Source organism: Patiria miniata, unplaced genomic scaffold (assembly GCF_015706575.1).
Source record: "Patiria miniata isolate m_02_andy unplaced genomic scaffold, ASM1570657v1 HiC_scaffold_10, whole genome shotgun sequence".
NCBI lineage: Eukaryota > Metazoa > Echinodermata > Asteroidea > Valvatida > Asterinidae > Patiria > Patiria miniata.
The window spans coordinates 3,828,870-3,842,992 of record NW_024037048.1 but is presented as its reverse complement, the minus strand read 5'-3'; the positions used below and the strand labels follow the sequence as shown (position 1 = coordinate 3,842,992).

Sequence of the window (14,123 nt, the reverse complement as noted above, 5' to 3'; positions counted from 1 at the left end):
CCATAATTCCAAAACCCTTTGACCTATAGTCATGAAATATCTTGGCTATGTTTAGGAAGAGTTGCTCTATGCATGTGCCGAGTTTCAAAATTTTTCGTCACTCAGTGGCCTAGATCTTAGGGGGGGGGCGGAATCCCCCCCCCCCGGCTGAGAGATGGTCAAAATAACCCGGCCCCTTTAGGCCAAAAAAAAAGTCTCCGGTTTCTGGTATGCGCGCGCGTCGCCGTAGCCATGCGCGTCGGCAAAACGAAAAAGTTTTTTTTCAATAAAAGATGATGTCTCAAAACCGCCAAACTCACTGGTTTGACTGGAATCCTGCTGCTGCACAATTTTAACGTGTTTTTAGATGGGGGTTATGATCGAGAATAAGCTTTATGTGGCCTCTCTGGACTCCCATATATTTGCATTAAGTTTAGTCGGGCACCATTTGCAGTCGTCAGCCGACATTAAATTTTGAAGCAAAAAAAAAAAAACAGGTAAAAAAAAAAAAGCCGCGTCATCGCACCACTTCTGGGCAAGCTCCATACCAGAAACCGGAGACTTTTTTGGGAAGGGAGGGGGGGGCCTTAGGGTTAAGTTGAGGAAGGTAGAGAGAACAATCATTAATAAACAACAGGTTCTCCGCGAGGGAAGTTGAATGTTAGGGGAGTCAGGTTGGCGTAGCGTGGTTCTTTCCTCGCCTTCCACCGCTGTGACCCGGGTTCGAATCTCGCCCGGGCCAATTATGTGGATTGGGTTTTCAGTCCCTACCTGATTCCGCACGTTTTCCACAGAATATTCCTCAGGGCTTTTCCTCCCACCTCTAAAACTGTCATTTCTTCTCATTGACTTCCCTCCACAGGTTTCTTCAGGCTTGCGAGCTACAGTGCTTATATTAGGGTACTTGAGGAATCCTTGGTTTCATTACCAGAAAGAATTAAAATGAAATGATGAAAGTGTACATACCTCAATGTCTCTGATGAAGACATTTTTCTCGTTCACATACAGGAATTTTTTGCCTTTTGGATCCCCACCGAGGATAAATGGAGAACCTCGTGTCGTCGAGGGTTGAGCGGCAAAAAGACTCTCTGAAAAACAAACACAATTCAGCGTAAGAAATCTCACAATGAAAAAAAAATAGTGCACATTCCTCACTGAGTAAAATTACCTTGTAAGTAAGCAACGATCCAAATTTGCAGCATTTTTAAAGAAAATTGACAAATGGGATTGGACGCCGTGACAATTAGATCACCATGATACCTGTGCTCAACCAGTTGTTTGTGTGGATAATGGTCTTGGATATCACTATCCATATACTCACTTCTCACGTAGCTGAACGGCATATTTGCAATGTGGATGCGGTTCCTTCCAGCTCAAATGAAGCAAAAATGAAGCGAAGTTCCTCTCCCACAGAACTCAAAGCGGCATGTGTACGGTGCCCTGCGTGTTCTATCGCTTATATGCACGTTTGTACACAATGCAATATGGGGCGGGAACCAAAGCACTGTTACCACTGTCTTATCCTCCATTCAGTTCGAGGCTCCATGGCCATGCATGGACCTTTTTGCTAATAAATTCATAACTATGCACGCATGCGCATAAACAGGCCTGGCTGCGAGAAGCCAAAGCGGTCCATTGAAAATGTATAGGGGTCCAAACATTTGAGTCATTTTTTCTGAATTTGTTCCCCCAAATCACACTTAGGCCAGGAAGTAATGCCTCTGGCAATTTAATGGGGTTTCTCAAAGAACAAAGCGCCAAATCCTAAACAAATTGAGAGAAAATGACCCGACTGTTTGGACCCCTGTACATTTTCAATGGACCACCTGGCGTCTCGCTGCCAGGTCTATTTATGCGCATGCGTGCATAAAATTTATTAGTAAAAAGTCCATTTAATTCAACAAACAATATGGAAACTGTTAAATGCCGCGCTTATGTCCATATCTATAAACAGGTGGCCACACCACCCTGTGGCGCGCGAATTGGGTGATAGCTAGGGCACGACCCGGTCATCCTTTCGAAATGGAATGAATTAACCATTATTTTAATGTGATCGGGTATGAACCGATCATCTTTTAAAAATCGTTAGAGTTTTCCTTCTTTTTTTCCGGACGATAATTCCGCGCAACTTTCCTTCGAAACAGTTTATGGTATGAACTGAAATTTTGAACATAATCGACCCTGATCCCGCTTGGTGCAGATTATTCTGATGTCATGACGACGTCATCGGGTGTCAAATTAAAAACAGTTTTCGTTGAAAATAAAAAGATCACCTTTTTCTCTTGAAAAAAATAATCGATCATGTAATTCATACTTTGTAATCAGATTACCCATAAATTGATGTACATTTTTTTCCGGGGGGGGGGGGGGTAGGTCGTTTACGTGAATTCTTTCTGTAAAATTCCCGAGATTTCCCTAGGCAACGGACAATGGAGTACCGAAGTGTGACGTCATATAGAACCAGAAGTTCTAAAGTGTAGTGTAAACGAATGGGGTACGCGCGCGTGTTGGTTCAGTCATGACATGGGCTGAGTCACGCGCTTATGTGTTTCACACACATTTTGTGCGCGTCGGTACCACTGATCTCTATATAAAGACTGGATAGCTAATAAAGAGCCGCACAATGAATGCATTTGACGCCATATTGGTGAGACCGGCTGGTGATCTACAAAGGACAAGTTGCCGTCTTTATAGACAGCATTATTTCTTTTGTAACGTCGCGGTTCCGTTGACTTATATTTTGACCAACACCACTGACCAACTGACCAATGTTTACTACAATTTTTCTAACGTCGTGGTTACTTTTATAATGCCGCAAATCATTTTTCGGCGTTTTTGAAATAATAATCACTACGGAAATGTGTCCCTTTTTAGAACATCATAATATGTGTACGTGACTAAAATGCGCGTCAACTGTTGATACAACGCGTGCATATATTCGCGTATATACGCGTAGAACGTTCGTATAGACCGCTTGCAGACGCGTTCGATAATTGACGCGCGAAGGTGCGCGACGCCATGTTGTGGGACAAAATGTGCATGGATAGATATGCGCTTGTCCCACAACATGGCGTCGAGCGCCTTCGCGCGCCTTCGCGCGTCGATTATCGAACGCGTCTGCAAGCGGTCTATTATAGGCGGCCATCTTCGTGAGACCGGGGGCGAATTGGTCAATATGCAAAGTCTACTGTGTGAATGTTGTATGCATATCAGCTATCCAGTCTTTATATAGAGATCAGTGGTCGGTACTCCATACATGTCGCTAGGCCAGGATGATGCTTGTGGTACGGCATACGGCCAGGGACAAAATTGTGCATTTTGTGATTAAAGCATGTTACTTGGCATACGGAAGTCTTCATACCATGACAACAAATTTCAGATATGAAGGCATTTCATAGCTGACCCCTGGTAACATTTGAGGGGTCACTGACCTTTGAATACTCTATTTGTACCTATTGTTCTTGAAAACATCAATTTCCTGTGACCTAAGTCTATGTATAGTTTTCATTCAATGTAAATATAACGATCAAATGCGGGAAATTTCAAAATTGACCTCTGATGACTGGATACAGCAGGGTGTAGTAAGTACACAAGAGTGACTATTGCTTGAAATATTTACATTTTTCCGAAAAATCCACAGATTTCTATTCCAATCTCATCATATCGCATCTACCAATAAAACAAGGAGAAATGAGGTCAGAGGTCACCTCAAAATTGTTTGTGGGGTCTGATTCATGACATGACTAAACTAATAGGTGCAATACCGTTCTTTGGCACTATTGAGGCTTAGGTCACGAAAAACTGGCGTTTCGACGAATAAATATAGCAGCTAAGATATACAGAGTCCATTGACCTCTCCAAGGGTATCACTACGTCAAATATGATGTCCCCACATCTGAAAATACTTTTCATGGCACAAAGATTTAAGTTTTAGACTGGTGTTTGGTCAACTTGTATCTGGGGGTGGGGCTAGGCAAATTGATAGAACAGTCGTGGGCGCGGTTTTCCAGAATATTCTTCAGGGGTTTTCTCCCACCTGAAAACTTTAATTTCCTCTCACTTTCTTCTCTCCACATAGGTTTCTTCAGGTTTGCGAGCTACAGTACGTGTGGCATGCACTGTTTAGGAATCCTTTGTTTCATTATCAGAAATAAAGAAATAATTTAAAAATCGCTAACTTGGTTTCGTGCGAATAAAAAGGAGTAAATGCTCCAGAATTCAAATATGCACATGTCATTTTCAATGCTTGGTTGGGACAACCTTGATAAAGCCAATAATCATGCGCTAACTTGCAAATGATGCCCCAATGCAAATAATGCCATATGTTCGTCTGAAAAAAAACCATGGCATTTGCTTTTACTTCCAATTTTTAAGCATTTCCTCGCATCTATATGAATGACAATTAAAGGAACGCTTTTACTAAAACCCATTTGCTAAAACTAATTCCTTTTTGCCTTTTAGCTTTTGCTACATGAATGCGTTTATTTACTACCTCCAAAGTATAAAAGCACATTATACTACGTAAAAATTACAGCACTTTGTAATGTTACTCGCAAAAAAATAATCATAACAAACTTCAGCAAGTAACTAAATTATAGCATAGTTCGTATGAATAAAACTGGCTTCGCTTTTATTACCAATGCGATAGCATTTAAAATTACTGCATTTATTAATGTTAATCGCGAAAAATTAATATTAACAAACTTCATAAATTGCAAATGTCACTTTAAGCGTTAACTACCTGGCAAATATAAAAGCACATAATTCTGCTCAAACATTACTGTATTTATTAATGTTAATCGCGAAAATTTATTTTAACAAACTTCACAAAGTGCAAATGATACGAGGTTTTTCCTGCTATTTCAAATCAGTTTTGATTGAAATTCACCAGCTCTAACATTCAATTTCGTCCAAGAAATTTTTCACACGCTATTAACAAAACCAATTTAGTCATTTACCATTCAATTTTAAAGTTTGGTCAGCCTCTTAGTCACCGGGTCGAGAATATTCGTCATTACACATCAAATTCGTCTAAGATGTTGCCGAATGGCAGCATTCATAGATCAAATATCCGTCTCTTATATTATTCAATAGACGAGTTTGATTCCTTAATGACAAGGTGTGGTGTAGACGAGACGAAATCGAATACTCCGGGACGAAAACGTGTGCTCATTGTTTTAATTTCGATGTTGATGGACAAATTTGAATATTAGAAACGGTGAATTTGAATGATAAACGTTTTAAAATAGCAGGAAAAACCTATATAATCGTATGAATATAACTTGGCATTTGATCTTACTACCAATGCTTAAGAATCAATTTTACTCGCATCTGTATGAATCAAAAATTCATATGAATAATTTCAGTTGAAAAAAAATACTGCATTTATTAGGCTAATGTTAATCTCAAAAAAATTGATATTAACAAACTTCATAAAGTACAATTAATGCCATAGTTCGTATGAATAAAAACTGGCGTTTGCATTTACTACCTTTTTTTTTAGCATTTACCCGCATTTGTATGAATAAAAATCATGTGAAAAACTTGCGGACATTTTGCTCAACAGCCCTCACGACACTGTGCTTAACACAGTAAATTCTCTATGAAAACACTAGCCTCTTCCGAATTTTCGACCATTAAAAAATTGCTAATACATCATACCATATACATGTATCGGTCAGCATTTGAAAGTATATACGATACTCTTGAAGGTGATCACTAATGTATAGCATGTCCGGGAACACATTTTTTTGAGCTGGAAAATCCTAATAAACACGAAACATTTTGATTTCCTACAAGTTTTCGGCCACCTAAGAAAAATCTGGGTATTTGTTTCAAAAAATCTTTGTATTTGTTGAAAAAGATTCGCTTGACTGCCCACGGCTGTCAGCAGGGTCATAACACTAGGCCAAATTTGACGGCCTGTTCCATCAAGATGAAGATGACGTTAACGAGGCTGACAGCCGTGGGCAGTCAAGCGAATCTTTTTCAACAAATACAAAGATTTTTTGTCAAGTTACATACATCTGAAAGATAATGATACTCATCAGGAAATTGTGGACGAGATCGAAGACAGAGTCAATCATTCCGGTATTCTACTGCCCACGGCTGTCAGCAGGGTCATATCTAAACACCAGGCCAAATTTGACGGCCTGTTCCATCAAGATGAAGATGACACCAACGAGGAAGACAGTGACGATTAAAGACTAGTCAACATAACATTAAGATCACTGATGATTTAATTGCAAAGAATACATTTAAAAACAAATTAAAAAACACACGAGTGTTTCAATGAGAAATGACGTCAATAAAGCAATAATGTTATAACGTATACACTTTCTGCAGTTGTATTTTTCTTTGTTGGTGTTGTCTTACAGTTAAACAATCGGGCAAGCCCTACTGTCATGCAGTCATAAAATTAGTGTTTGGACACGCCCTGTCAATAATCCCCGAAATATTTACGGTCTTTAATGCTTCATGTATGGCTTTATCACGCGCCGTGTCCAACTTTGGGACTTTGTTGGGGGAAAAAAGTGAGTTGCCTTATGACACTCTAAATCTTCAATATACAATAGAAGTACATACCATTGCTTTAACACAAAAAGACCTATAGTTATATCCTTGTTTTTGTAAACAAGTCCGGCACGGTGGTACAACTAGGGTTCGGTGCATTCCTTTACAGACAGCGATAAAGGGGTATTAAGGCTTAAAGACTCATCAAATCGCGGAAAATTGTATGTTTTTATTCTTATTTTTAAACATCTAATTAAACCATACTGTGCTATCGTTCCTGAGAAAGGATGAACAAAAACACGGTTCTCATCGGATGCATGACGGTGTACGCATACGTTTTTCCTGTCGAACGCCAATGTAGTTTCTCATACGCCCGTAAAAGGCGAACACTTTACTTAACTAAATAGCTTGGGTTGTTGTTTTTTGGGGGTGGGGTCGCAAATGGGGAACTCTGAAATTCGTTCTTGCACGAAATAACACAAAACGTCCAGATTTAAACGATGGTTGTGTTATACAATGCTCTTTCCGATAAACATCATTCGAGAAGCATTACTCAATCGGGCACTGTCCAGGCCGTAGTGTCCCTTTAAAAACCAACGTTTTTGTTATGGCTATAATGACGCTTTTTAAACCACTGAGCCTAATCGATAAATTAGCCTTCATGGATTAAGCGCCATCTGATCGGACGAGTGTAATGTATACAGTAGAATGTCACAGGTGCATGTGTACTAGCATTCGCTCTGGCTAAAGTCAAAACTTCCATTTTCTACGATCACCGCGCATAATTGTATATTTTACTTGGATGATTCTGGTGGCAGTGTAGAAGAGTGCCATCGATATTGTATTGAATAACAAGAGGAATATAGGTCCACGGAGACAATGAATTGCGTATCATCGTGGAACGACGACCAGTCTCCGTACATACGCATGGATTATTAGCTATCTTGGATCTTCGATTGATTAAATACCCCTATGGCTGTAGCAACGGTATCCAAGATGAAACCAAGCTCTTCGTACGTTTGACAATTTTGTATTTCTCTGTAGATATCCATTTCTAGGTAGTGTTACGCAGTACATCATACTATTGCTCTACAATTTATAAATGACCGAATGATCCGGAGTCCGACAGTTTCGTTGACATTTTTCACGTATGAAACGCAGAGGTTTAAAATAATTAGTGATGATATCCCTAAATATATAAACTCTGACAACATCTCTAAACTATGCCTCACACCACGGCCTACGGTGGCCCCTTTCGAGAAATATCGATAATATTTATGTTCCGGCTATAACCCCCACGGAGTTATCAATAATTACTTCCGGCCACTTACAGTCCTATTGTCCGACAGATTACACACTCACCACAAGCGAGCGCACCTACGTCAACAGTCCATTGTCCATAAGATTATCTGGGATCGATGCTCATTTCCGGCCACCTACGTCAACAGTCTATTGTCCGTGAGGATTAACTACTGCCGGCCACAGGTGGCCATGTTCGGATTGCGTAAACCGCATTTAATACACGTGTAGATACATAACTATACTGTATACTGTATTGTTAGGGCTAAGGTCAAAATGTACTATACAATTTTATATTTTCCCCATACATATATGCAATCTTTCCCATAGAGTAGGTCAAACTGTACCCAATTCCTTACCCTGACCTATTCCTTATTCATCCCATCCATTCATTAGGGGTCAAACTGTGCCAGAATTTCCTAATCCCATTAATTCATATTTATATCTGTATCTACATATCTACATATATATGTGACCTTTACATATTTCTATGCCCAAGGTCAAAGTGTGCCAGACAGTACCCCTCAACTACTAGGCTAGGCAAATTGATAGAATAGTCGTGGGCGCGGTTTCCCAGATTATTCTTCAGGGGTTTTCTCCCACCTAAAAACTTTAATTTCCTCTCACTTTCTTCTCACCACATAGGTTTCTTCAGGTTTGCAAGCTACAGTCAGTACGTGTGGCATGCACTGTTGAGGAATCCTTTGTTTCATTACCAGAAATAAAGAAATAATTTAATCATCGTTCACTTGGTTTTGTGCGAATAAAAAGAAGTAAATGCTCCAGAATTCAAATGTGCACATGTCATTTTAAATGCTTGGTTGGGACAACCTTGATAAAGCAAATAATCATGCGCTAACTTGCAAATGATGCCAAAATGCAAATCATGCCATATGTTCGTCTGAATAAAACATGGCATTTGCTTTTACTACCGATTTTTAAGCATTTACTAGCATCTATATGAATGTGGGAGTCCCGATATAATAGGACACCGCCATTGTGCATGGTGTGTTTATCGTTTATCTCTATGGCACCGCGATTGCGTGCGGAGGGACTTTCCCTCAATGAGAAATAATTTTGTGGGAGAGCTCGAGTGGGCGATCAATGAGAAATTCGGACACATGTAGGAGAATGCTGTACGCTAATGTTAGGAACTCAAGAATGACAACCCTGCTTCCTGAAATGAGACAGAATGGTATAATTTCGGGGGACTAAAGTTCCAGGAAACTGTACACTACTCCATGTACATGCATTGAGACATCCTAACATTTGGGACTGACTGACCCTGGGGGTTTTGTTTTGGGGTTTTCTATTCCTACATCTATGATTGACAAAGCATCCGATTGGTAATAAACCGTAGTGATCGAGAGGTGATTGACTGGTGTCCAGTTCCATCCGTGTTTAATCAAGGACGGACCCCAGCCCTAGAATTATAATAGGGTAGACCACCACAGTAAAAATGGCGTCGTAGACAGGATGCTGGGAGTTATTGTCATCAAGCTACCTCTACCGAAGAGACCCCCAGAGTCGGACTGGATGATGGCATTACCGGGCGGTGTGGCTGAGGCCATACGCCGGTGTCGGCGTGTAGCCACTTTGACATTTTGTCATGTAGTTGTACTTGTGTGACGAGCACAAGTCTGTTTGTATTGTTGGCATATGCCAACTTGTTTTCATGGTGTACAGCCATGGGTATTGTTGTATAACCCTGCTATGTAAGACTTTTTGACAAACTTACTATTTTGGCTCACAACAGAAGATTTTGTGTAGTGTTGTTGCAAAGTGCCAACATTTTGTATTCACGTACTACTTGTAAGGTGTGCTACAGAAATTTTCAGAGAAATTGCAGCCTAAAATATTCTTTTGTATTTGTGCACTTTCACTGATCTATCCAGGGAATTTTTGCATTTGCATCCCCTGTTGACCCTTGTTGTATACAGCTCATTTGAAGACTGTTTGTATTGTATGGGTCTACTCCTTTCTGTCCAATTTGTTCCAAGGTGGAATCTGTCAACATTTTACCTTCCTGCTTTGTATGCATGGAATTCTAGTTCTAAATTTGTAGAACTATATTTGTGCTCACTGTTGAGTGGTTTTGTGAATAACCCATTTGGGACCTTGTAGAGACATATTTGGTGGTCAGTGAATAGTTCACTTTCATGGCTAGGCTTTTTCTTTGTGTTTTGACTGGATTTTTCCTGTTAAGCGTACACATTTTGATTGCATATATTGCATCTAGTCTTATTGTAGACATGTGACATTTTGTATTTGAATTCGGCCCTGATTGTGTTTACATCAGCTGAGATTCTTGTATAGCTTTGAAGCTAATAACTTTGGTTTGAATTATGGCCACAAATGAGGTCTTGGTAAATGTTGTGGAATCTCATAGAGCCTTTATTGATACTATTGTTGGAGCACTGAAAGGTATCAGTTGTCCAGTGCCTCAGCAAATTCAAGATTTGAAATGTGATCAATCAAGTTGGGAAAGAGACCCACCTGTTGTAGAAAGGGCAAAGTGTAGTCCATATGGCCCAGCAATTATATCTGATTGTGACATAGATGTAGATCACTTTAGTTCAAGTGACCATGATAGTCTGTTACCACTACTCGAAAGTCAGAAATACTTAATCGAGTTAGTAAACATTTTGGTTTTGCAGCAGCAACAAATTAATGAGCAGTTAGATGGTCTGCAATCCAATATAAATATTCTGCTTGAACTTAGGGCAGAGGAAAAAGCAGGGAACCCACTGGATGAGCCTGCGTATTACCCTCTTGATGAGGTAAATGATTCCAGTACTTTGAACAAACCCCATGGTGATGACTTTGTGATTTTGACAGAGAGTTCTGTTGATGATTGTCGACATTCTTGTTCACCTTGTATTTGTGATGAAAATTCTGATTTCAATGATGAGAGTGAGTGCTCATCCGATGAGGATTTAATTTTGGTCGTTGTTCCAAATGTTGATGAGGTTGAAAACAAACCTCCTGTAATCCGTAATTTCAGTTCGATTAAGGGAGCGAGTCAAATTGGATCTTACATAGCTCATAGGCCAAGTTGCACCTGTACACTACCTGTAGTAGGAACACACATGTTCACCCAAAGTCCAGAGGAGTTTGGATTGAGGCCCTCTGAACGTCGTACGAGACTTTGGGGTTGCTGGCCAAATGCAATTACCTAATTATTTTTATCATTAATTCTGCTTGACGATCGAGTTAAGTAATGGGTCCTGGTACTCCTATTATAGGACATGGTTTGACCAGCCTGGCACCCTGTAGCTTGCTACTTGTTCATGTTTTATAGTTACTATAACAAAGTTGTTGGTTTACAAAATATTTTGATAGTGTGCTAGCTATATTGCTATGCTAACGTTTTCCAATATCTTATAAGAAGCATTTTGTTTTCTTATACTGTGTAAAAGTTGAAGAGCGAGTTTGAATTCTTCTGAAATCTGTTTAACACAGTTTGTATTATTGAAAGTACAACATTGTAACTTCTTTTTGACTGACACCAGTTTTCTTTAAACACTGTATTCTATACAGAAAACAAGATAATATCTTTAATATAGCTTGAAGTTAAAGCTTGTAACAGTATAGTAAGGACTGATGTGTACCTTTAAATTATGTGTTTTTCACTTGAAAGGAACAGAGAGAGGGTTTCTATAGCTTTTCATTTGAGCTTACTTTTAATTACAAATGTGACCACAGGGGCTGGTCCGAGTATCCCAAACTCAAACGTTTAGATTGTTGAAGATATCTATTACCCCCATTGCTTGTTTTAAAGGTTATTGATTGTAACTAATGTAAACTGATGTACATATCTCCTTGGGTCATTATGATGCTTATGTACGTGCCATTCGGGTCGCATGGCATAAAAGCAGGGAAGTTGTGGGAGTCCCGATATAATAGGACACCGCCATTGTGCATGGTGTGTTTATCGTTTATCTCTATGGCACCGCGATTGCGTGCGGAGGGACTTTCCCTCAATGAGAAATAATTTTGTGGGAGAGCTCGAGTGGGCGATCAATGAGAAATTCGGACACATGTAGGAGAATGCTGTACGCTAATGTTAGGAACTCAAGAATGACAACCCTGCTTCCTGAAATGAGACAGAATGGTATAATTTCGGGGGACTAAAGTTCCAGGAAGTGAGTATTTATTAAGCCAAGATACATAGACCTACTTTACAGCTTCCTTTGATCGTTTTATTTGTGTAAAGTTTGCAGCCACGTGAGGTATAAAATGAAACTTTCTGCGTAGACCACATGTACATGTGTTTAACCATGTAGTTCTATGTGTTTTTCACAGTACAGACTGTACACTACTCCATGTACATGCATTGAGACATCCTAACATTTGGGACTGACTGGCCCTGGGGTAAGGTTTTATATATTACTACTATTACTGTAATAGGGCGACAGGTTTTGCGAACTCTGTCCACAATAGGGCGATACACCTTATTGAGGCGACAAAATAACTGTTATTTATGAAAACGACCCTTAGGACAAGGAATTTTGATGTCAAAAACCATTTAGATCGATTCCTCATGGTCCAATTAGTATAAATACTAAATTTCGTGGAAAAAAAACATAAGGTGAACTTGGGTTAGGTGACAGTTTAGGTTTGTGCACAAGTCTATGGGAAAGTCACCCTATTGGGGCGAAAAGAGTTATTATTATATTTATTATTATTTTTGAAGACGATTATTGAACTAAAAGTGTGTCTAGAACCCAGATATGATTATGAAACTGTGTATTATGTAATAAATAGGCAATACTTATTTTTTGTTTCAGGGTTTTGTTTTGGGGTCTTCTATTCCTACATCTATGATTGACCAAGCATCCGATTGGTAATAAACCGTAGTGATCGAGAAGTGATTGACTGGTGTCCAGTTTCATCCGTGTTTAATCAAGGACGGACCCCAGCCCTAGAATTATAATAGGGTAGACCACCACATGAATGACAATTAAAGGAACGCTTTTACTAAAACCCATTTGCTAAAACTAATTCCTTTTTGCCTTTTAGCTTTTGCTACATGTATGCGTTTATTTACTACCTCCAAAGTATAAAAGCACATTATTCTACGTAAAAATTACAGCAGTTTGTAATGTTACCCGCAAAAAAATAATAATAACAAACTTCAGCAAGTAACTAAATAATAGCATAGTTCGTATGAATAAAACTGGCTTCGCATTTATTACCAATGCGATAGCATTTAAAATTACTGCATTTATTAATGTTAATCGCGAAAAATTAATATTAACAAACTTCATAAAGTGCAAATGTCACTTTAAGCGTTAACTACCTGGAAAATATAAAAGCACATAACTCTGCTCAAAAATTACTGTATTTATTAATGTTAGTCGCGAAAATTAATTTTAACAAACTTCACAAAGTGCAAATGATACGATAGGTTTTCCCGGCTATTTCAAAACAGTTTTGATTGAAATTCACCAGCTCCAACATTCAATTTCGTCCAAGAAATTTTTCACACGCTATTAACAAAACAATTTAGTCATTTACTTTTCAATTTTAAAGTTTGGTCAGCCTCTTAGTCACCGGGTGGAGGGTAAACGAATGGAGTGTAAACGAATGGAGTACGCGCGCGTGTTGGTTCAGTCATGGTCGCCGGGTCGAGAATATTCGTCATTACACATCAAATTCGTCTAAGATGTTGCCGAATGGCAGCATTCATAGATCAAATATCCGTCTCTTATATCAATCAATAGACGAGTTTGATTCCTAAATGACAAGGTGTGGCGTAGACGAGACGAAATCGAATACTCCGGGACGAAAACGTGTGCTCATTGTTTTAATTTGCTTGAACTGAATTTGAAATTGTCTGACAAAAGGCGAAAATTTACAGTGCACTAAATTGATGTTGATGGACGAATTTGAATATTAGAAACGGTGAATTTGAATGATAAACGTTTTAAAATAGCAGGAAAAACCTATATAATCGTATGAATATAACTTAGCATTTGAGCTTACTACCAATGCTTAAGAATAAATTTTACTCGCATCTGAATGAATCAAATTTGAAAAAAAATACTGCATTCATTAGGCTAATGTTAATCTCAAAAAAATTGATATTAACAAACTTCATAAAATACAATTAATGCCATAGTTCGTATGAATAAAAACTGGCGTTTGCATTTACTACCTTTTTTAGCATTTACCCGCATTTGTATGAATAAAAATCATGTGAAAAACTTGCGGACATTTTGCTCAACAGCCCTCACGACACTGTGCTTAACACAGTAAATTCTCTATGAAAACACTAGGCTCTTCCGAATTTTCGACCGTAAAAAAATTGCTAATACATCATACCATAT

At 38.9% G+C, this 14,123-nt stretch overlaps 1 protein-coding gene across 1 annotated transcript in view; it reads right to left on the bottom strand.

Moving 5' to 3' along the window:
• LOC119740231 (WD repeat-containing protein 1-A-like) overlaps positions 1-1,456 on the bottom strand; it is a 141,943-nt gene extending 140,487 nt beyond the window's left edge. Inside the window, exons 1-2 of the mRNA XM_038215470.1 lie at positions 1,301-1,456; positions 946-1,067 (exon numbers count right to left, since the gene is read on the bottom strand). Coding sequence (XP_038071398.1) covers positions 946-1,067; positions 1,301-1,322 — 144 coding nt within the window. The 5' untranslated portion in view covers positions 1,323-1,456. The remainder of the gene's footprint in view (positions 1-945; positions 1,068-1,300) is intronic.
• Between the last annotated feature and the right edge of the window lie 12,667 nt (positions 1,457-14,123).